General features: G+C 43.3%; 1 protein-coding gene and 10 non-coding genes across 11 annotated transcripts; 6 read left to right on the forward strand and 5 right to left on the reverse strand.

The window, feature by feature from the left end:
• The first annotated feature begins 577 nt into the window (after window positions 1–577).
• On the forward strand, window positions 578–665 carry trnay-gua (transfer RNA tyrosine (anticodon GUA)). The gene is given in 2 exon segments: window positions 578–614; window positions 630–665. It is a non-coding gene; the product is annotated as a tRNA-Tyr (tRNA).
• A 1,056-nt stretch (window positions 666–1,721) lies between these two features.
• On the reverse strand, window positions 1,722–1,793 carry trnae-cuc (transfer RNA glutamic acid (anticodon CUC)). Its single transcript has one exon. It is a non-coding gene; the product is annotated as a tRNA-Glu (tRNA).
• Window positions 1,794–2,839: 1,046 nt separating this feature from the next.
• Window positions 2,840–15,909, reverse strand: LOC148832429 (E3 ubiquitin-protein ligase TRIM39-like). Its single transcript, XM_088918124.1, has 3 exons — window positions 15,784–15,909; window positions 4,499–4,508; window positions 2,840–3,423 (listed from the first exon to the last, which is right to left on the reverse strand). The coding sequence occupies exons 1-3, from the start codon at window positions 15,907–15,909 to the stop codon at window positions 2,840–2,842; spliced, it is 720 nt and encodes a 239-aa protein (XP_088774250.1).
• On the reverse strand, window positions 5,986–6,058 carry trnaa-agc (transfer RNA alanine (anticodon AGC)). Its single transcript has one exon. It is a non-coding gene; the product is annotated as a tRNA-Ala (tRNA).
• Window positions 7,027–7,114, forward strand: trnay-gua (transfer RNA tyrosine (anticodon GUA)). The gene is given in 2 exon segments: window positions 7,027–7,063; window positions 7,079–7,114. It is a non-coding gene; the product is annotated as a tRNA-Tyr (tRNA).
• trnag-ccc (transfer RNA glycine (anticodon CCC)) lies at window positions 7,874–7,944 on the reverse strand. The gene has a single exon. It is a non-coding gene; the product is annotated as a tRNA-Gly (tRNA).
• Window positions 8,153–8,224, forward strand: trnaq-cug (transfer RNA glutamine (anticodon CUG)). The gene has a single exon. It is a non-coding gene; the product is annotated as a tRNA-Gln (tRNA).
• On the forward strand, window positions 8,793–8,865 carry trnar-acg (transfer RNA arginine (anticodon ACG)). The gene has a single exon. It is a non-coding gene; the product is annotated as a tRNA-Arg (tRNA).
• On the forward strand, window positions 10,236–10,307 carry trnae-cuc (transfer RNA glutamic acid (anticodon CUC)). Its single transcript has one exon. It is a non-coding gene; the product is annotated as a tRNA-Glu (tRNA).
• Window positions 11,270–11,341, forward strand: trnaq-uug (transfer RNA glutamine (anticodon UUG)). The gene has a single exon. It is a non-coding gene; the product is annotated as a tRNA-Gln (tRNA).
• On the reverse strand, window positions 14,296–14,367 carry trnaq-uug (transfer RNA glutamine (anticodon UUG)). Its single transcript has one exon. It is a non-coding gene; the product is annotated as a tRNA-Gln (tRNA).
• Window positions 15,910–23,423: the final 7,514 nt, after the last annotated feature.

The raw sequence follows: 23,423 nt of genomic DNA on the forward strand, positions 1-23,423 counted from the left end.
ATGCTTGATTACGAAATCAAAGAAAAAACGCTTTCTTCCAAAATATCACACCGTTTTCACATCTTCCAGACTGCTTCTCTCTTCTAGTTCTAAAGCAGACCAGAGAGTCAGATTGTAACTTCTTTCACCAAGCAAAGCACCTGAAGACCCTAAAATAGTAAAAACATACGTGTAATAAAGCAAACAAAGCAGAAAATAGGATGAGAATTTCAAAATCAAGTTCAAGAGCTCATCATTGTTAACCTAAAGTTATATTTACGGTCTCATCTACACTTGTAAGATTAACAAGCTTAAGCTCGCCTCATTAAGAAAAAGTATTGGAATTACAGGGCGGTATTGGAATGAACTCACGAAATGTTTGTCTCCAGCCAGTCGCTGTAAAGTGTTGCAATTTCTCTTAAGAGTGTTCCCATACTGCTACAAAAATTTCGAGTACCCGTGAAGTCAAATGACAGAGAAATGCTTGAAACAAGACTGCAGAAACGAGTTAAAAACCTTACGTCGAAGTGAGATTGAAATGACCAGGAACACCGCACGAATTTAGGCTGAACATGTGAGAAAAAAAGCACTGGCCGTCCCTTCGATAGCTCAGTTGGTAGAGCGGAGGACTGTAGTGGGAACTGCTGGGGATCCTTAGGTTGCTGGTTTGAATCTGGCTTGAAGGAATGTGTTGTTCTCTTTAACAATCTCGTGAAAATTAAAAATAGTGCATCTCAGAGGTTGGTTGAAAGCTTAATAAAGGCTGAAGCAAAAGCTCCCGGTGTTGGTTGTCTTCAAGTGTGATCGTCCCATTTTTACAGATAAAGTATCCAGTGTGTCGACTCCCCCTGATAGAGTGGCTGATAATCACAGACTCAATGAAACAGCCGCAGATGTGTGACACACGTTGTGGGCAGTTTTGTTTTCACGTTGCGATCCAAAGAGCCTCAAATGGCCAGTCCGACAGTAACCGAACCGGAATGAACTCGTACTCGCTCCATCTGCTGAAACAGACTTAGCGCTTCCCCGAGCACCGTCTAGAGCTGCTGGATAGGGCTCTGCGTCCTACTGCTGCTGTAAGCCAGCAGTGACTGACAAAACAATTACCACTGGTGCGCTTTTAACCTTCTGGCCACAACCGGCGAGACTACAGGAGGCACGGGATGGAGACACCCGCTGGTCCACCTTCTGTAAGTTTCACACTCGCGATACATGTCTTTCTGAAAGACCTGTTAACAACCAGATACAGGCCGAAAAAGACTTAAGCTTCACCATTTCTTTTCATAAATCAATTGAGATATTCAATTTTTTTTCCTTTCTACATTACTTTATTACGTCGGTCTAAAAAGCACTGTGGCCCAGCAGTTCAAAACACAAAAACAAGAATGAGTGCACAAAAACGGTAACACAACAAAGAGTGCAGGAAGAAAAAAACGGTAACACGGTAAATATATATAATGTTTTTATTTGGGCACCGGTTATTGTTTGTGCACTCTTTGTTTTTTGGTGAACTCTTTTTAGTTTGTGTTGTGCTGCTATTTGTTTGTGCACTCAGTTTTGTTTTTGTGTTTTGCACTTCTGGGCCATAAAAAAGAGCCCCTCATCATCTTTCGGTGAAGTGTGCAAACTTAAGCCACAAACTGGCACAGCAACATTTGCTTTCCAAAGGTTTCAAAATGTGTCTGATTTCATTTTGTTCATCTTCAGTGTCCAGTGAGGCTGTAAAGGGAGAAAGGAGACTCTTCCCTGACCGGGAATCGAACCCGGGCCACGGCGGTGAGAGCACCGAATCCTAACCACTAGACCACCAGGGAGACAGTCAATTTTCTCACTGTGTGTGAAGAGAAGACAGCGGTAACTGGGATTCACGCCAGTGATCTTAATAAGACAAGTTTTACTTGCTGCTTTACTTGCTGAAGGGAGGTCTCTTCTCTTCCATTTCAATTGTATTTAAACTGTATTTTACTTGTTGCAGAGGACAGTAATGTCAGAACCCCCCCTCCCCCCCTTCAGAAAAGCAACAACTGCAAGTAGCTGCAGGTAAAGCTTTGCAAAGCATCTCAAAGGAACTCATTAAGTGTCAAAATGAAGAGATTTTGTTGGGGTCGCAGTCTTGAAACAGTATTGCATGTAAGGGGTATGTGATGAAAATACTAACTTTACGCTCGATTAATTTACTTTAAGTTGTCCCAAAAAGTAAGATGAGCTGAACCTGAGTAGTTCAACACAAAAGCATTTTGTTCTAACACGGTTTAACATGCACGTGCAAACACATCCACAAATCAAAGTTGACATTCTGTACTTTATCATTTGGCCTTTTGCATATTTCAATAGTACACAACAGAACTGACAAATTTCACATCATTGTCCCAGTGCTAAGCTTTTCACTGCATATATTCTTACAAAGTTCTGTACACCTTGCAAAAATAGAAATCCAAGGAAACAATCACAAATATGAAATGAAACACAAATACAAATAGATTACATGCTAAACAGCTTGAGATTTCAAGACATCAACTAAATTCCACAGAAGGACCAAAGGTGAGTACTTTACAGATTTGTAATGTCAAATCAGACCTGACCCCAATTGAAAGTGAAATTACTCGCAACAACTATTATTCAAGTTAGTACAGGTGTAATAAGAAATCACTCTGGGGTGCAGCCACAGGGGAAATTGGACACAGACACTGATAAATGTTTACCAGCATTTAGTCAATATTCCTGCTGTTATACTTATCAAACACAATAAACAACAGACATACTACTGCAAACAGAAGACAATCAAATGTGTTTATTTAAGCCTTGGTCAAAGGATATGGGAAGAGTTCAATATCCCAAGCATGACAGCCTCTGTTTCTGCTCAGCTCAGCAAGGGCCTGCTCTCCTTGCCCTGGCATTCCTCCTGTCTGTGAGAGCTCCTAACATGCACATCAGGGATCTCAAGACTGGGGCCTCCTCTCAGGCCTGGGCAGAAGAGGGGATACAGCCTCCCACTGAACCTGTCCTCAAAGCTGAAGATGAGTTTAAATGACTCCAGGTTGTAGAAGGATAAGATTCCTGGATCATAGTCCAACACTACTCCCATTCTCCGCGGGATCTGATCGAAAGGTAAGCTGCTTCGGGGATCTGTCAAAGCCCAGAATTCCTGCCCATCTCGGAGCCCCAAGGCCCAAATCCCTTCACTCCGGATCAGTGGGATCCGTCTGGTCCTCTCTACTGATTCCTTGGCCACTCCAATATCCCAGTATTGGAGATCACCCACATCTACCTCCCAGTAGTGTGTCCCTGAGGTGAAGCCCTCAGTTGCCAGGACAAAGGGGTACTCCATGAACCTGTATGTATTTACTGAGTGTCTCCGGGTCTCCTCCAAGAAATGAACACATTTCCCATCCAGAGAGATATCGAGGTTAGAGTGAGCAGTTGAGGGGTCTAGTTTCACGTCAACTATAGGAAAGACAGAATGGATACATTGACTGGACACTACAGTACATTCACTCTGCACTGAGAGAGAGGGGTTAATACAGTACAGACACACTGACTGGACACTACAGGACATTAACACTGCACTGAGAGAGAGGGGTTAATACTTTCTTGTCACTGGACATCTTTGTATGTGTTGTGATACTTGTATCAGCTGTGGGAACATTGTAAATCATCAGTCATATCAATAAACGTCACGCCGCAGCAGGCAGGAGTAGTGGGACCCAATGCGTAGCAGTTTCCAGTGGATTTGGGTCAGAAGAGGGGAAGGGATTCGAGAGGATAGCTAAACCAAAACAAGAGCCAAGGTTGAGGTCGAGTACATTAGCAGGGAGTCAAAAACCGCTAAGGACAAAAACGAGAAAAAGGTTGCTTTCAGGAGAAGGCTGTAGTGGAGCAGGTCGGTGAGGTTCCCTTGGCTCTCGTTTTGGTTTAGCTATTAGTACTCCACTGGAGACTGCTACGCATTGGGTCCCACTACTCCTGCCTGCTGCGGTGTGACAATAAAGCCATTTGATTTCATTTGAATTGAGTACATTAACACTGCACCGAGAGAGAGATATAATGATAGTACAGGCATAATGACTGCAGCTTACTACCCTTAGTATTTGAACCATTCACTGGCTGATTGCCAGTAATCATAGATTCTTTTACTGGTCACCAACACTCGTTAAGACAGCCTTTATTAGTATGTTTTTTAAGTCACCCTTAATCACCACTTTTTTAAGTTTGGGAACAAAAGTTAACTTAATGATAAATATAACAAGCAACTATATGATGGGATAAACATTGGTGGTTTGTGGCTTAAAGTCATGATTATTTCCAAATAATCTTTAAAATACTACATTTAAAAGATCTCCCGCTTAATAGACCACAATTAAAATGTTCCGTGTCTTTAGAAAGTGGAGGGCACCTAAGGGTTCTTCAGTCCTGTTGGGATCTTCATGGCCTGACCCCCAGGACCAGGACTGACGTCCCCTGAATTATATAACGACAGGGTACAAACTTAAGGACATCGTAACAGTGTGGCCCTGCTCACCTGAGTGGGCCTGACAGGGAGAAGAAACACATTTACTCACCTAGATCTTCACGAAGTGCACTGAGTGCTAAGAAGAAGTTGAAAATGAGAAAGTTAGAATACGTTAGCGTTTCTATGTGTTAAGAACATTTTCGCATTCACTACTATGATTAATGTTATTTGTGTTGTTACAGTCCGTGGTTGGAGTGTTATTTTTTTTTTCTAATTGCGCTCTCCTCTTTTCCCAGGTGTTGCCAATTAATGAATTAAGTAGCTGAGGTGGGAGCATTTAAAAGGCAGCCCTGAGAGATCGGATATGAGGAACGGAGATAGTGGAGGTGTGTGTGGTTTTTGGGACGGGGAAAGACGTGTTGCATGTTTCTTTTTGTTTTTGTTTTAGTTTATTTCGTTAGCGTAGAATGCATCCAACTGATGAGCTTTTCGCGTCACACGCAGAAAGACTTTTCACAGACGCGACAGGCAGTAAACTTCTTTAGCAGCTGTAATATATAATGTGTCAGCTGGGCGACCGCCAGCAGTTTCTACAGTACGCTTATTCAAACAAGCTGTTCACATCCCAAGACCAAATAGCCCAACAGACATAGCACTGGGAGTTCTTGCTTTTTGCATTAGAAACGTACATGTTAAATATGCAGCCTTATGTTGGTACGTTGTATGTGGCAAATACAGTGGAAAGCTTAATCATCGCAGACTTAGGGTAACAACTCAAAACACAAACACCTATGGGTCAAACAGATGTAAAAAAACGTATTCGCCTACATCATCATCCAGAAAATCCAAGCACTCTCTCTGCGCTTCACGCAGCTCTTGGTCTTCAAAACCACCGTCCATTCTATTAATCGGTTCTTTAACCCCCACTAAAACAGAAGATTTAGGTCCACGCTCAGCCGACTTGCTTTATTCCGGAAGAAGGGAACCAATCACAGCTTTTAAAACTACACGTGCGCAGAAAAATTAGGTGTTCTCTATTATTACCTAATGAAGAAGTGAAATTGCCTGTGACTTAAACACATAAGATTAGCCAGGGCATTACCTTAACAATTCAATGTCCGAACTGCCATAAGCATTATAGTGTATTAATGTAATTAACATCTGTTAATTCACTCCCTGCTTGATCATTTGCATTGACTTAACGGATAGATGCAAAGAAATGCCTGGAGCCTTTTTTTGTTTTTATTACGCGTAATTTGCTGATAGTATTTTTTCTTATCCGTTTGTTTACTACACACCACTGAGATGCTGTTAAGTGGAAGAAGCGGTAGAAATTTGAAAGCACCTAAAGCCCGCTAATTGCTGATACAGAATCACATTATTAATTAGAATTGCTTATTATTCTAAGGACAATCACTGAAAACCTTACGTATCTACGTGTAAGAACCAGCTAAACAAAATGTTAAAACATGACGTACTGTTTCAAACTGGACAAAGTGGACAAAAACTATGAAATTTCAACTTCCTTGCTCGCTGCTTGGGGATACAAAACAGGCTGGAGAATGCGGGCATCGATCCCGCTACCTCTCGCATGCTAAGCGAGCGCTCTACCATTTGAGCTAATTCCCCTTTGCGACCAGTAGCCTCTCTTTTCAGTCATGCTAGTCTTAGCCAATCAACGTTCGTCTTGCTGAAAACACTTGACCAATCAAGAGTGCAGATTCTCAATCTTGGTCAATCTTGGTTTCTGCTTGCTTTTTATTTTCCACAGCACCATTGTTTCATCATCCACAGTGTGTTACTTGGAAAGAAATACTTGTTAATTGAAACATACTCCTTTTTTTAACAATTTGATTACCTGCAGTTTTCTTTGAACAGATGTTGGTAAATGTAAAAAAAAACGTTTAGTAAAATGTTATTGTTAAAAGTTTACTGAAGTGAGTTTAACACGTGTTTTATTTACTGTTATTATTTAGTCTCGGGTATTTTTTTATTTGTAATCGTGCGCTGAAGATCGCGACAGAAAGAAAAGTGTTCAGTTCTACACTGCTGGATATGACACTCCTCAGAGTCAGAACAGTACCGGAGTGTCCCGCCCCAAAACGCGGGATTGACTTCTGAAACCTCGCCCAAGCTTTTGCCAGGCTGATTCTGTCTCTTTCACAGTCTAGACAAGAACGATGAGGTCTCCTTTTTGTGCGCATGTGTGTCCGGCGGATACCTGTGTCTCTGCTGCTCTCAGCACCCGCCCCTCTCCGTGAGGAGCAGGACCCCTGTGTTCTGAGGTCAAGAAACCTGAGCGAGCGGGCAGCTCCCTGCACTATTTGATCTGATCCTAACTGGACAAGGGGCGGTATTGGAATGAACTCACGAAATGTTTGTCTCCAGCCACTCGCTGTAAAGTGTTGCAATTTCTCTTAAGAGTGCTCTCATATTACAACAAAAATTACGCGTACCCGTGAAGTCAAATGACAGAGAAACGCTTGAAACAAGAGTGTAGAAACGAGTTAAAAACCTGATGTCGAACCGAGATTGAAATGACCAGGAACACCGCACGAATTTAGGCTGAACATGTGAGGAAAGAAACACTGGCTATTCCTTCAATAGCTCAGTTGGTATAGCGGAGGACTGTAGAGGCATCTGCTAGGAATCCTTAGGTCGCTGGTTCGAATCCGGCTTGAAGGAAGACGTTGTTTTATTGTTCTCTGGAACAATCTCTTGAAAATTAAAAATAGCGCAACTCAGAGGTTGATCGAAAGCTTGATAAAGGCTGAAGCAAAAGCTCCCGGTGTTGGTTGTCCTCAACCGATTTTTACCGATAAAGTATCCAGTGTGTCGTCTAGCCCTGGTAGAGTAGCTTGTAATCACAGACTCAATGAAACAGCTGCAGATGGGTGTAACTGTCGGAGATGCAGCTCAGTGGGTTCAATCCCCGGCACCTCCACTCAGGCTTTTGTTAAATGTGATATCTAGGTAAGACACATGCTGTAGGCAGTTGTTTTTTCACATTGCAATCCAAAGAGCCTCAAATGCCCAGTCCGACATTAACCGAACCAGAATGGATTGAGAGCCAGAATGAGCTCATACTCGCTCCCAATGCTGAAACAGACTAAGCACTTCCCCGAGCACCGTCTAGAGCTGCTGGATAGGGCTCTGTGTCCTACTGCTCCTATCTGCCAGCAGTGACTTTGACTAAATACTAGTGCGCTTGCAACGGCCGGTGAGACTGCAGTAGGCACGGGGTGGAAACACCCGCTGCTTATTGTAAGTTTCACAATAAGCAGTAGTCTTTAATCAATTGACCTCAACTGAAATCTATTTTTTTGGTTTTCTTTGTGTTGGTATAAAACCACTATAGAGTCTTGTGATAAACTGCATTCGTAATCCATAAACAGGATTTAAAAAAGAAGATTTTATGTTGCTTTATGAAAAGCATCATTTTTATGCACCAGCCGGGAATCGAACCCGAGTCGCAAGAATGGGAATCTTGCATGATACCACTACACCACTGGCGCACCTAGGGAGCCACTCTCCACACAAATACTTCAGCGCTGTTTCCTCTTTCCACAAATGATCCAGAGCGCAGAAGGGGAGTATCTGGAGCCCGATGGTTATTGATCGGTGATTGTTAAGCGGGATTGGGACGTGTCTGTGAAACTGAAAGCGGACGGAACAGTTTGCAGGACTCAGATGCACAGCTGCTACATAAGAAAGTAGCACGGCGGTTCCATGGTGTACTGGTTAGCACTCTGGACTCTGAATCCAGTGATCTGAGTTCAAATCTCGGTGGAGCCTGTAAGGTGCGTTTGTCTTACATCTTCATCGGTGTAAAAAAGAAACCTTTAATGTATCGTTAAGTTAAAATCGATCACTTCCTGAACTTATGTACAAAACTCTCTTGATTTCGGCTCTCATTGCTTCATTACAGGTGTGCTTTTAGGATTCCAGAGCCGTTCAGGGACTTTTCATTGATGAAGGAAGCTTTTTTTTCCGAATCTGTGATCTGCTCGCCCAACAGGGTCTGCTGTCCTTCTGATTTATGTTTAAAAGGTCACAACTGAATAATAATAAAGGTCACAACTGAAAAATATTTCCAACTGCTCAACTGAGTGAAACAACAACAGGACCTAAGATTACACTAATTAAAGAGATAACTAAAGTCTGGAATACGTGACAGCTGTATGGTGTTTTGGAAGAAAACGGTTTTTCTTTGATGTCGAAATCAAGCGGAGTTTCAACGTTACACATAGATTTCGACAAAATGTAGAAAACGCGTGTATCCAAGTTAGAAAAGTTGGAGCGGGGCGATGCCGTACTAGTAGCGGCGCTGAGCTCACTGTGGTGCGGTGCAGCTGTGTCAGCGGGGCCAGTGGCGCAATGGATAACGCGTCTGACTACGGATCAGAAGATTGTAGGTTCGACTCCTGCCTGGCTCGTCTTTCTTTTAAACACATCGGGCTGCTCACTAGCACATTGCCTTCTGTTCATTGTTGATAGCCTTAACCAATCAAGACCCGTATCGCTAACAAGAATTGTCCAATCACAGTGTCCGCTCTCATTGTAGGTACTTTTCGCCCAATCACAGCGCTCCCTGCTGCCAAGATATGGGTCTGGAGTTCAGCCAAGCAAGTGCTGGTTTGTCACTCACATGGTTTTTCAATTTAGACCCGCCAGGAGTACCGATTGCTCTATTTTCGTTCCTTGTCCGCTTTAAAATATTCGTCTTATTTGCAAGCTATCTGTCACACAAACAGAAATCGCTGCGCGGTATTTTAACACACCTGGTGTTTGTATTCAGTGGGAGCTACTTCTGCTTCGTATTCAAAAATGGATAACATGTAAATAAAGGCTTGTCGATTTCAGTGTTTTGTGTTTTTACTAGTTCCATACTTAGTTGACTTTATGCTTTTGATTTTGAGTCTTTATAATATTAAGTATGTCTTTCTCATTTATCTTCGTCTCGTAAAGTTCCAAAATCCATGTAACTGTGCTAAAAATGTGCGCGGGGACACTCATCTGTTTATACCCGCAGTAACTTCGAAACTGTTACTGTCAAAATACAGCTACGGTGCCTTTTTCGGGAGTAGAAAGCAGAGAAGTTCTCGATGATATGGCAAAATGTAAAAGAGGAAAACCCGCAGCCTCATGGACCAGCAGCAACCCCTCATTGTATAAGGCTGTTGTTTTGTTATTGGGGCATGCTTATACATTATTTTTAAGCTAATACGATTTTTATAACCGGATTTTGGAGCAAATTTCACACATTGATGATTCAACCTTGTTTTGAGGTTTGGTTGCTGCTGTCTGGTTGTCTTTCTCGTTTTCCGACCTTCTTGCTTGCTTCCTGGTATACGTTTTGCTTCGCGATGTGGATTGGTGTTCCCTCTCGCTCCTGAGTCCTGCACAGGATCCATACTTCCTACCTGCCCGCTCTTACAATCAATCTCTAAATCGCTAAAAACTCACACCGAAGAGCTCGGTCTCTTAGACACGTCCGGACTCGCTCCCAACCATCACCCTGCGGGTCTGAGAGAATGATCTCCTAAAATGTGAAAACGAAAATAAGTCACGGAAAAATAATCCCACAAACACCTTCGAGTATCAAGACGTTTCGCTATGCAACAAGGTCTTTGTTCCAAACAGATCGTATTTTCTCTTTCTTACACACAGCAGCTCTCAGTGTCGCTGCTGTCGCTACACAGACTGTAAAAGCGTGTCGATCGCTCTCTGTGTCCTATTAAGGTCAACGGCGCGAATCCCAGTTACCGCTGTCTTCTCTTCACACACAGGGAGAGAGTCGACCGTCTCCCTGGTGGTCTAGTGGTTAGGATTCGGCGCTCTCACCGCCGCGGCCCGGTTTCGATTCCCGGTCAAGGAAGGGCTCCATTTCCCTCCTGACGGAGATACCTCCTTGAACCACGTCTGTTAACTATCACCACAAAATAACCTTCGAGCCCCAGATACTGCGCTCTGGGTCATTTGTGAGTGGAAAGAGCGCTCAAGTAGTCAACTTGGTTACACGTGTTTGCTACATCTTGTGTTTTAAAATAACGTCTCTTTAAACCAAAGTGTTTATGTGTCGAGCTGAAATTATGCTTGATTACGATATCAAAGAAAAACCGCTTTCTTCCAAAATATCACATAGTTTTCACATCTTCCAGACTGCTTCTCTCTTCTAGTACTAAAGCAGACCAGAGAGTCAGAATGTAACTTCTTTCATCAAGCAAAGCACCTGAAGACCCTAAAATAGTAAAAACACACCTGTAAAAAAGAAAACAAAGCAGAAAATAGGATGAGAATTCCGAACTCAAGTTCAAGAGCTCATCATTGTTAACCTAAAGTTATATTTACGGTCTCATCTACACTTGTAAGATTAACAAAAAGCTCGCCTCATTAAGAAAAAGTATTGGAATTACGGGGCGGTATTGGAATGAACTCACGAAATGTTTGTCTCCAGCCACTCGCTGTAAAGTGTTGCAATTTCTCTTAAGAGTGTTCCCATACTGCTACAAAAATATCGAGTACCCGTGAGGTCAAATGACAGAGAAACGCTTGAAACAAGACTGCAGAAACGAGTTAAAAACCTGACGTCGAAGTGAGATTGAAATGACCAGGAACACCGCACGAATTTGGGCTGAATGTGTGAGAAAAGGGGTGCTTTTTAAGTGGGAGTGCGGACGTGTCTATAAGACTGAAAGCGGACGGAACCGTTTGTAGAGCTCAGATGCACAGCGGCTACAGCAGAGCTTCGACGTCACACAGACACCGGAGTCTCACGCAGACAAATTACACACGCAGAAGATCTCATTATGGATCTTTAAAGCTCTTTCACAAGCTAGCGGTTCCATGGTGTAATGGTTAGCACTCTGGACTTTGAATCCAGTGATCCGAGTTCAAATCTCGGTGGAACCTGAGCCGGGTATCCTTCTTACTCTGACTACGGATCAGAAGATTGTGGGTTCGACTCCTTCCTGGCTTGTCATTCTTTTAAACACATCGGGCTGCTCACTAGCACATTGCCTTCTGTTCAAAGTTGGTGGTCTTAGCCAATCAAGGCCCGTTTCGCTACCATGAATTGTCCAATCACAGTGTCCACTCTCATTTTAGGTAGTTTTCGCCCAATCACAGCGCTCCCTGCTGCTAAGATATGGGTCTGGAGTTCAGCCAAACAAGTGCTGGTTTGTCACTCACATGGTTTTTCAATTCAGACGCGCCAGGAGTACCGATTGCTCTATCTTTGTTCTTTGTCCGCTTTAAAATATTCTTATTTGCAAGCGATCTGTCACACAAACAGAAATCGGTGCGCGGTACTTTAACACACCTGGTATTGGATTCAGTGGGAGCTACTTCTGCTTCGTATTAAAAAATGGATAATATGTAAATAAAGGTTTGTCGATTTCAGTGTTCTGTGTTTTTACGAGTTCCATACTTAGTTGACTTTATGGTTTTGATTTTGAGTCTTTAAAATATTAAGTCTGTCTTTCTCATTTTTCTTCGTCTTGTAAAGTTACATGGATTTTGAAACTGTGCTAAAAATGTGCGCGGGGACACTCATCTGTTTATACCAGCAGTAACTTCGAAACCGTTACTGTCAAAATACAGCTACGGTACCTTTTTCGGGAGTTGAAAACAGAGAAGTTCTCGATGATATGGCAAAATGTAAAAGTCCAGCCTCTGTTATAGTCACCCTTTAAGCCGTCAATGTTACAAATTCCACACGCGTCTCTGTCCCGTCTCGCATTCCCACGCGAACTGTGTTTAACAAACGCTCACGCCGCGAGTAATACCCTCCCCCCCCCCCCCCCCTCAATCACCGTTCACTCCCGTCACTATTTCAGTTCCCCTCTTTCCTCACTTCCCGCTCACTCTTGCGGGTTCTCCTCGAGTTCGCGTTATTTCACTGCTAGTTTCCACTCGGTGTTTGATCTTCTAGCCTGCCCCTCGATTTCGACTTTGTCTTGAGTTTCGGGTTGTTGCTCTCTGGTTGTCTTTCTCGTTTTCCGACCTTCTTGCTTGCTTCCTGGTATACGTTTTGCTTCGCGATTTGGATTGGTGTTCCCTCTCGCTCCTGAGTCCTGCACAGGATCCATACCTCCTACCTGCCCGCTCTTACAATCAATCTCTAAAGGCCTGGAGCAGCGAAACTATATACAGTTCTACGGGTGGCATGTTCACATAACGTATTTAGTAACCATTCAAGAGAGAAATCACGCTGTCAGGTGCCTGTCCTCCTCTTTCCCTGCTTTTGTTCTCCTGCTACGTTACCTTTGCTTATGCCCTGTTTTTCTCACACCTGAAGAAGGCTCCACGGACGAAACGCTGTGTTTTCTTTCTTCTCTTTTCAGCATGGAATAAACCTATTACTTGTTCCTTTGCAGCCTACGCATGCTGACGCAGCTACCCACCCGAACTACTACATCCACACGGAGGCCAGTATCTTGCAGACTAGTTAATATATTATTTGGAGATCGTCTCAGCTCTGAGCTCTATTCCAACAAAAAACTTGCAGAACAAAGTTTGAGACCAGCTGATCTTGATCTTTGAGCTGTGCTGAAGGCTCAGCATTGTTGTTGTTCTAATTAGCAAAAATTACAGGGGGCTCTAAAATCAGAACACTTCAATTGATCAAATCAGTCGGTTAATTTGTGGGCCATAATTATTACTTTTTATGTCTCGTGTCAGGATATAACTGAATGTGCCAGGCAGTGTAATGTTATTTTTAAAGTAAAGTTTCTGTTAAAATACATCAGATAGTCTTTTTGCATGTGTTTGAATGGTAAGGACTGCTTCCTCAGCTTTGTAATTCAAAAACAAATGAAAATAGAAGTAAAGCCTCCTTGTCGATATAAGGGTTATTACAAGTGTTCAATTGGCTTTGTGCTTTGGTTTAGATTTTGTTTCCTTGTAAGCATGAAATTTCAATGCTCGCTGCTTGGGGATACAAGACAGACTGGAGAATGCGGGCATCGATCTCGCTACCTCTCGCATGCTAAGCGATACCTGAAGAAGTACAGGCTCAGTGACCACAGCCTGGCCATAGAAACTGGGCAACACAGGCAGACCTGGCTGCCCAGAGAGGACAGGCTGTGCTCCCACTGCCAGCGGGGAGAAACAGAGACAGAGATGCACTTTCTGCTGCACTGTGACAAATATTCTAGGATTAGACAAACATTCCTGGCCAAATTTAGAAATCTAATCCCAGAATCCCCACACCTGCCAGAATCACAACAAGTCCCAATCTTACTGGGAGAGGGAGGAGGGAACTCAGGTGAACTGGCAGCCCAGTATGTGATCTCCTGTCACAGCCTGAGGAACAGTGAGTCTGTCTCACAAAAAATGCTGCATATGTTTATATGTAAATGTCTTATGTCTAAATTAAGATGTAAATGTCTTTGGATTTTTCCATGTTAACTGTATTTGTTTTACTTTGACAATGCTGATTTATTCATTGGTCTTGCCAGCAAAGCATCTTGAAATGAATTGAATTGACTGAGCAGCACATGATTGGCTACAATCTCAGCCAGAATCTTGACAGCAGGGTGCGCTGTGATTGAGCAAAAACTCTCAAGAATGAACATCTTCCTTACTCTGCTTCTCTCTTTCAGTAGGACAGCAGACCTTGTTGGGTGAGCAGATCACAGATTTAAAAAAAAAAGCTTCTTTCATCAAGCAAAGTACCTGAACTTGACTCTGGAATCATAAAAGCACACCTGTAATGAAGCAATGAAACCTCAAATCAGGATAGTTTCTTACATAAATTCAAGAAGTGATCGATTTTAACTTAATGCTACAATGAAGGTTTCATTGCTACACTTAATATTAACAAAACGCTCACCCGACAAAGAAGTAAGAAAGATACACCGCTGAGGTTCCACCAAGATTTAAACTTGGATCACTGGATTCAAAGTCCAGAGTGCTAACCATTACATCATGGAACCAATAAGCGAGTAGGCTCATTAAATCTGAAAACGTAAATAAAACACGGAAAAATAATCCCACAAACCTTCGAGTATCAAGACGTCTCGCTGTGCAAAAAAGTCTTTGTATCAAATAGATCTTATTTTCTCTTTCTTACACACAGCAGCTCTGAGTGTCGCTGCTGTCGCTACACAGACTGTAAAAGCGTGTCGATCGCTCTCTGTGTCCTACTAAGATCACCGGCATGAATCCCAGTTACCGCTGTCTTCTCTTCACACACAGGGAGAGAGTCGACCGTTTCCCTGGTGGTCTAGTAGTTAGGATTCGGTGCTCTCCCCACCGCGGCCTGGGTTCGACTTCAGGTCAGGGAAGAGTCTCCTTTTCCTTCCTTTCTGTCATTACAGCTTCACTGGACACTGAAGATCCGTAGCTTCTTCTTCTTCTTCTTTTTCACAGCCTTAGTCCCAGACTGTCCTGGGGTCAGCTGCTTTGGTTGCTCTTCTCCACTTGTCTCTGTCGAGCACATCTTCCTCACTCACTTCACATACCTCCATATCTTTTCTCACACAATCTATCCATCTCTTTCTAGGCCTGCCTCTTCCCCTGTTACCTTCCACCTCAAATTCCATTACCCTCTTTGTTACTTCCTCAACGTCCCTCCTCATGATATGTCCATACCACCGTAACCTTGCCTCTCGCATCTTCTCAACTACATCCACCACCCTACATCGTCTACGGATTTCTTCATTTCTGATCTTCTCCTTCATTGAAATCTGCAGAATCCATCTCAACATCCTCATTTCAGTTCTTCTCATCAAGTTCTCTTCCTTCTTTCCAACTTCCAAGCATTCAGCTCCATATAGTAGTACAGGTCTAATCACAGTCTTGTACATTTTGCACTTTAACTTTCTAGGAATTTTCCTGTCACAGATTATTCCAGTTATTTCCCTCCACTTGTTCCATCCAGCTTTCACTCTTTGTTTTACTGCCTCCAGTGTTTCCCCTCCCTTTACCAGTTTTATTCCAAGGTATTTAAAGCCATCAACCTGTTTCAGTTTTCCTCCATTTGTCTCCTCAACAGTGGTCATAGTATCTCCTCTTCTCTCCATTACCATTATTTCAGATTTTTCTGCATTCATTTTCAGTCCACCCTTTTCCAGACTCCTCTGCCATTTGAACACTTTCTCCTGTAGTTCTACTTCTGAATCTGCCATCAGTGCCACATGATCAGCAAAGATGAGTTCCCAAGGCACTTCTGTTCTTACCTCCTCTGTCAGTGTGTCAATAATGTTTATAAAAAGGAAAGGACTTAGTGCTGATCCTTGGTGTACTCCAACTGTGATTTCAAACTCTTTTGTCTCTCCCCGTTGTGTGACCACCTTCGTAGTTGCATCTCTATAAGTTGCTTGAACTAACTTCACCATGCTTTCTGGTACTCCTTTCTTCCTAAAGCACCAATACACCACCTCTCTGGGCACACGGTCATATGCCTTCTCCAAGTCCAGAAAGGCCACATACAGCTTTTTCCCTTTCTCTAGTGTCTTCTCCTGTAACTGTCTCATCACAAAAATGGCATCTGTTGTGCTTTTCCCTGCTGTGAATTCAAATTGTGAGTTGTGGATCCTGACTATCTTCCTAAGTCTCTTGTTCAGAATTTTTTCCAGGATTTTCAATCCATGTTCCAGAAGTTTTATTCATCTATAGTTTTTACACTCCACTTGGTCTCCTTTCTCCTTGTACATGGTAACCATACTGCTTTTTGTCCATTCTTCTGGAATTCTCTCTTCCTTTGCAATATTGCAAAGGATATTGCAAAGGATCTTCAGCTACTGAAGATCTGTAGCAGATTGCATAAATAAACACATTTCTGTGTTTTTAATGCAAGTTTCAGCAGAACAGGGTGAGCTCTTGAAAAAAAATAAATGTACTTGCAGTACATCTCTGTACCTCTGTGGACCCTGCTCTTTTGTTCTGGATGTTTCTGAAAATTGGATGGCACTCAGATATATATAAATAAATATACTCTTGTTTCTCCGGCTACTTACCTTTCCAATGTAGAAGAAAGACTTCCAGGCCTGTCAATGTACTGTCTTCTTATTTTCCATTTAGCTTCTTAGACAACTGAACCTGTCTCAGGAGTAGGTTCTGTAAAGAGAGTATTGAGGGGCGATGTGTCGTGTCCAGAGAGGACAGGCTCAGTGACTACAGCCTGGCCATAGAGACTGGACACAGACAGACCTGAGTGTCCAGAGAGGACAGAATCAGTGACCACACCCTGGCCATAGAGACTGGACACAGAGAGAATCAACTGAACAGGGAAGACAGGCTGCTGCTGAGGCAGGGAGTCAGAACTCAGGGCCTGGGTACACAGAGGTGTCCCTGAACACACAGCAGGAAAGTTAGTGGTTGTGTTGTTCCTGGTGATTTCTGAGGAGCAGATTGAGCGAGCGTGATGAGTCATGAGTTCAGAGTAATGGACAGAGCGAGGAGCAGCAGAAGAAAGAGGACTGTGGGGTTTTCCATGAGAGTGGACAATCAAGTTCAATCTAGGATCACAGAGGGGGCTGGAAGTACGATGTTAAACCACTTCAAACACTAATAACTAAGGGGTGGCACTGGCTGTTATCACGTTAGTTTATTGGATATGCTTTTATTCCTAGAACATCTTCATATTAAAGTATCCGAAAGCAACTGTAGCGCTTCCCCGAGCACCATCTAGAGCTGTTGGATAAGGCTCTGCGTCCTACTGCTCCTGTCTGCCAGCAATAGCTTTGACTAAAGCCTAATTCCTTGTGTGCTTTTAACTTTCTGGCAACGACTGGCGAAACTGCAGTAAGCACAGGTTGAAAACATCCGCTGGTTAAAATCAAATCAAAGTTTATTTATCAAATGCACAACAATACAGCGTGCTGCAGTAGTTGCTGGCAATTAAATGTCTTTTCTGCAAGCTCACAAAAATCACAAGAATCACAAAATTAAGGTTACGAAAATAAGGTTACACAATAATAGAAAATAATGTAATAAAATATTGGTTACTAAAAAAACAGTTTTTTTTTTCAGACAGAACAGTTTGTAGGGCTCAGATGTACAGCGGCTACAGCAGAGCATCAGCATCACACAGATACTCTAGTCTCACTCAGACAGATTGAACACGCTGAAGATCAGATTATCACATCATCACAGAATTTCATGGTGACACATAGAAGGTGAAAAGCGCACAAGTAATTAGTCTTTCATCAAAGCCATTGCTGGCAGACAGGAGCAGTAAAAGACATTAGATGTTATTTTAAGACAAAATGTAGAAAACACCTGTATGCAAATTAGAGAAATTGGAAGAGTGGTTGGTAGAGTGGAGAACTGCAGTGAAAACCGCTGGAAGGCCTAAAATCGCTGGTTCGAATCCCCTTTGAAGGAAGGCCGTGTTCTCTGACATCGAAATTAAAAAGAGCGAATCTCAGAGGTTCATTGAAAGCTCAATAACAGCTGAAGCAAAAGTTAACGGTGTTAATCTGTTGATACCAGCAGTAACTTCGAACCTGTTACTGCCAAAGTACATTTAAGGTGCCTTTTCGGGAGTAGCAAAAGAGAAGTTCTCAATGATTTAGCAAAATGTAAAAGGGGAAAACCCGCAGCCTCGTGGACCAGCAGCAACCCCTCATTGTATAAGGCTGTTCCTTTGTTGTTTTTAAAGTAAGAACGGCGTTTCTTTTAAAATACGCCAGATAGTCTTTTTACATGTGTTTGAATATCAAGGACTGCTTCCTCTGCTTTGTAATTGAAAAATAGATAAAAATAAAGTAAAGCCTCTTTGTCGCTATGAGGGCGTTTTGCGCTATTACATGTTCGGTGTTGTTACGGATTCGGCCAGTGAAACCGAAACCAAGTAATGAACCCACTTGCAGGAGCCGATAGAGACAAGTCGTGATCCAAATACCGCAGACGAAGGAGAGAGCCGAGAGTCCAGGGGAAGCCAGTGATCCAAACTGGGAGAGAGTGGCCAAAGCCAGACCGTAATCCAAAACCGTAGACGAAGGAGAGAGCCGAGAGTCCAGGGTAAGCCAGAGATCCAAACTGGGAGAGAGCAATCGAAGTCGAGCCATAATCCAAAAAACATAGTAAAAGGGGAGAAAACAAAGTCGGAACCAGAACAGTACGAAGAGGTAGAAGGCGTAGCGCAACTAAGTAGCTCGAAAGGAAAACCAATACTGAGCGAGGAGGTAGGGAAAGACTAATGCTTAAATACAAGATGAGACGGAGGTGTGGTGGTGAAAGCGTACACTGATAGGTAGACTAATGAACTAAGTCTACGCCTTCTTCTGCCTCTTTCGTTACCGGGAGGCAGGGATCGTAACAGGTGTTCTATTGAAGTGGTTTTGATTTTGAGTCCTTGTACTGATTGTTTTTTGTGTGTGTGTCTGCCGTGGCACAGTAGAGTTCAGCAGCCTAAGTAATTGTTGCTTAACCTCTGTGTGAGTGTGAGAGAGAGACAGTATGTATCATAAGGTTCCGCTAATTCTGCTGATTATAGCGATCGAGGATTGCATTGTAAATTGGAGGGTGAGCACGAAGAGGTTCTAAAAGTTCCCCTGTAAACACATGACAAGATTTGGAATGCATGACTAACATTAAGATAATATTGACGGATAGATGCGAGTGTGCATTTTACAGATAACTATTCAGATCGCCTCTAAATGCCCTGCAGTCCTTTTAAGTGAACGACGTTTACAGAGCTAAAATACATCCAAAGTATGTATTTGACGCTTTTATTAGCACACTATCTTGTAATTAAATGTACGATAAATTGGCACTGTAATGCGACTATAACAATTGACTGTTAAGTCTTGTGGGAAGTCACGAGTTTCCCAGTTAGGTGTCTTTTGGCATCGAAAATAGAAAACTGTAGCATTTTCGGGGTCTTCGCGGACGGACACAGAGATTCATACAGTCGTTGAATGAAACACGTGCTTTAATTTTTCGGCACAGGCAGCACAGCACCCCCGCGCCCCTGCGCTAGCAGAGAGAGTGAGCGAGCAGGTAGTTCCACAGCGATAGGGTGGCAATTGGGTACAAGTATAAAAGGGGTGCGAAACCAGGGAACTATTTACAAGAATGCGGGCGATCTCACCAAACTGTACGCCCGTTTTGCAGTGGGTCAGCTTTGCTGGTCAGCGGCTTTCCTAGTACCCCAGCCGGGCGCTCTTCGGCCGCAGCGCCAGGCGAATGGCTACAGTACTAATTTCGTGGGTTTCATACAAGTTTAGAAGCATCATGAAGAATCAAACAAGGTCTTCAGAACTGCATATTTTAATACCTTTGCAGTTTTTATTCTTATGGCGCCTCACTCGATATTACCCTTGGGGCGATGCATTTACTGATGCATTTACAACCTGTGGTTGTAATGTATGTAAAATCACCGTGATTGTAAGATCTTTGGTTTTAAGTTTCTAAGGCACGTGTTTTCCTTTCCTTTCCCTACCGTGACACGCTGTTGCCAAACGTTTAACTGTGGGATACCATCGCGACAAGCCCTCCGCAGCATGTCATGATAGGGACCCATTGTACAGTATATCGCATGTATATCGAGGCAGTGTATATCACGACTGGCGCCTTGCTTCCATGCAACCCTGGTAGCGCTGTCGCAACAAAGGTCTCATATCCGGACATGCTATACCCAGATAGAACGTGTAGCGATATATGGACATTGTGTCCCGACAAGGGGTCAGCATATCCTGTCAGGGTATGTCCTATCGCAACATATGGACTCCATGTCGCGACATGAGCGCAGGGCACTTTTGTCGGGGTAAGTCATATCGCGATATGCGGGCTCTATGTCGCGACATAGGGGCGGGGCACTTTTGTTGGGGTATGTCATATCGCGATATGCGGGCTCTATGTCGCGACATGGGGGCGGGGCACTTTTGTCGGGGTATGTCATATCGCGATATGCGGTCTCCATGTCGTGACAAGGTGCGGGGGTGTTTTGTCGAGGTATGTCATATCGTGATATATGGACTTAATGTCGCGAGTGGCGCTATGACAGTGGTGGGCCAGTCGCAATGGGTATCGCGATGTGATCGTGATGCCCGCACTCCTATCGTGACATGTTATCGCAGTCGTGACCTCGCTGTGGATGCCATGACGTTCTTTGTCGGCTATTCACTTTTGACCTCATTGCGACTTCTCTTAGAATGATCAGTAATTGGAAACCAATGCATGTGTTACTGTGTATCCAGCGTGCTCATACAGCACACACAGTACACACCGAACTTCCGCTGTGGCGCTTTACCCACTCAGAGTGTCGATTCTCACTTTTCACCCAATCGCGGCCCGAACTGTTCGGGGCTTTAGCCAATCACGGGTCTGAGAGCTGTTCAAGCCAGCAGCGCCAGGTGGATCGCCTTGTTTACTGTAAATGAGAATCTATTTTTAAAATGCTTTACTTATTTGCACTATAACTACATCGTCTTATTTTTAAACGTCTTTATTGATTCACAATGTCCCATACTCTTCGAAATAAATACATTTTTTATTTGCAATATAACTGTCTCCGCTGCTTTCTGTAACAAATACATGGTATTTGAACAATTTGAATCGTTTATTTAAGGTAGGGGAGACACCTTCTGCTTTGTGCTTCAATCATTAATAGACATGTACAGTTTATTTTCATTATATTGTTATGCTCGTGCTTTTAAATTAGGTTTTTAATGTTAAATTATAGCGATCTTGAAACTAATACTAAAATGTGAATATGGGCTCTCGTGTTGGACCAGCGGTAATTTGGAAACTGGCGTCTCTTCACCAATGAAAGGAGTACACAAGCCATACATTTTCGAGAACGTGGTTAAAAATGAAAAGAAAACATCTAACCCAATGTTCTAACATAGTAACTCCTCCCTAAATGTAAGACTGTTTATTCGCGTAAAGGCTGCAAAGTCTGTGCTCAACTGATGAAAAGATCACAACTGAAAGATCTGGTGGTCGTGACTTTGCCGTTTTGCCAGGAAAAGAAGGCGCTATCTTGAAATATATTGAAACATCCACCCCACCTGACCAGATATAGTCGGAAAACAAATTGCCCCCATTGTTATAATCACAATCAGGAGTTCAAGTACCGAGTTTGTTGGTACCCGTAAACTTCCTTGTAGACAGTCACGTGATTAGCCGACCAAACAAGGCGCTATATCTCGGTAAAGCAGCACAAACGCTACTTACAGCGACACAAACCGGCACAAACGCAGCACTAACGATTGCGGTGAATTTCGACGTTTGTGCTGTTCGACGGGCGGGTGGGCAACTTCGTGGAGCAGGACGTGCAAACATGTCTGGGTCATTACATTGCAGACTGCAGAAGACTCGACTTCACCTGAGGATCTAACACAGGGGCCCATACCTGTGTCTTCAGAGGGCAGGTGTGCCTTCACGCTGTATTCTACACCAACGACTGGCCGGAAACACAAAGATAAACGGAGTGTGAGCTCATCGCTTCATGTTTGCGCAAAGACCCCTTTAAATACAAACACGCGGATAATGACAGTTTATTAAAGAATCCAGATGTATGTTCACTTCTGTTATGTGAAAATAAAAGTTTCCAATATTGCCACGGTCCGCTGCTGTGAGACGGTGGACTTTCCAGTCTTGCTTCTGGGATGTGTTATTTACTGCCTGCGACAACCTTGTACGTAGTGCCCTTAATAACATACAAACAAAGAAAAAAATAGCACAAAGGCTACTTTCAACTGCACAAACCGGCACAGACGAATGAGGTGGGTTTCATTGTGCTGTCTGTAGGGGGGGCAACTTCACGGAGCTCAAGGCAAACCCTGCATGGTACTTTTAATACAATATTTCGGACGGATTTTGAATCTTGCGTTTTACGTTGTGTTCATTGTATTTTGCAATCAATTATTAACTTCAGAGTAATTAACTTCAAAATACTGAGTAATCTAAAAGCAAGCATAAGAAATACTTTGAACTTGTTCAATACTTTGAACAAGTGAAAATGAGCTCTGGCAGCGTTTCTTTAGCTGAAGACAATGTCCTCATATGAGAGACCATTGCAAACTAGCTGTCATTTGAACGGGAATTTGCCGACTCTTAGACAGTGACGAGATTATCGCCATATTCAATTCCAAGTCCCGACGCCTGCGTCTGGTCTAGAAGACCAAAACCTCACAACAGAGGCAGGCACTGATTGTTTTTTGTGTGTGTCCGCCGTGGCACAGTAGCTTTCAGCAGCCTAGGTAATTGTTGCTTAACCTCTGTGTGAGTGTGAGAGAGAGACAGTATGTATCATAAGGTTTCGCTAATTCTGCTGATTATAGCGATCGAGGATTGCATTGTAAATTGGAGGGTGAGCACGAAGAGGTTCTAAAAGTTCCCCTGTAAACACATGACAAGATTTGGAATGCATGACTAACATTAAGATAATATTGACGGATAGATGCGAGTGTGCATTTTACAGATAACTATTCAGATCGCCTCTAAATGTCCTGCAGTCCTTTTAAGTGAACGACGTTTACAGAGCTAAAATACATCCAAAGTATGTATTTGACGCTTTAATTAGCACACTATCTTGCAATTAAAGGTACGATGAATTGGCACTGTAATGCGACTATAACAATTGAGTGTTAAGTCTTGTGGGAAGTCACGAATTTCCCAGTTAGGTGTCTTTTGGCATCGAAAATAGAAAACTGTAGCATTTTCGGGGTCGGCGCGGACGGACACAGAGATTCATACAGTTGTTGAATGAAACACGTGCTTTTATTTTTCGGCACAGGCAGCACAGCACCCCCGCGCCCCTGCGCTAGCAGAGAGAGTGAGCGAGCAGGTAGTTCCACAGCGATAGGGTGGCAATTGGGTACAAGTATAAAAGGGGTGCGAAACCAGGGAACTATTTACAAGAATGCGGGCGATCTCACCAAACTGTACGCCCGTTTTGCAGTGGGTCAGCTTTGCTGGTCAGCGGCTTTCCTAGTACCCCAGCCGGGCGCTCTTCGGCCGCAGCGCCAGGCGAATGCGCTACAGTACTAATTTCGTGGGTTTCATACAAGTTTAGAAGCATCATGAAGAATCAAAC

Source organism: Atractosteus spatula, chromosome 6 (assembly GCF_055471065.1).
Source record: "Atractosteus spatula isolate fAtrSpa1 chromosome 6, fAtrSpa1.hap1, whole genome shotgun sequence".
In the NCBI taxonomy this organism is placed as follows: domain Eukaryota; kingdom Metazoa; phylum Chordata; class Actinopteri; order Semionotiformes; family Lepisosteidae; genus Atractosteus; species Atractosteus spatula.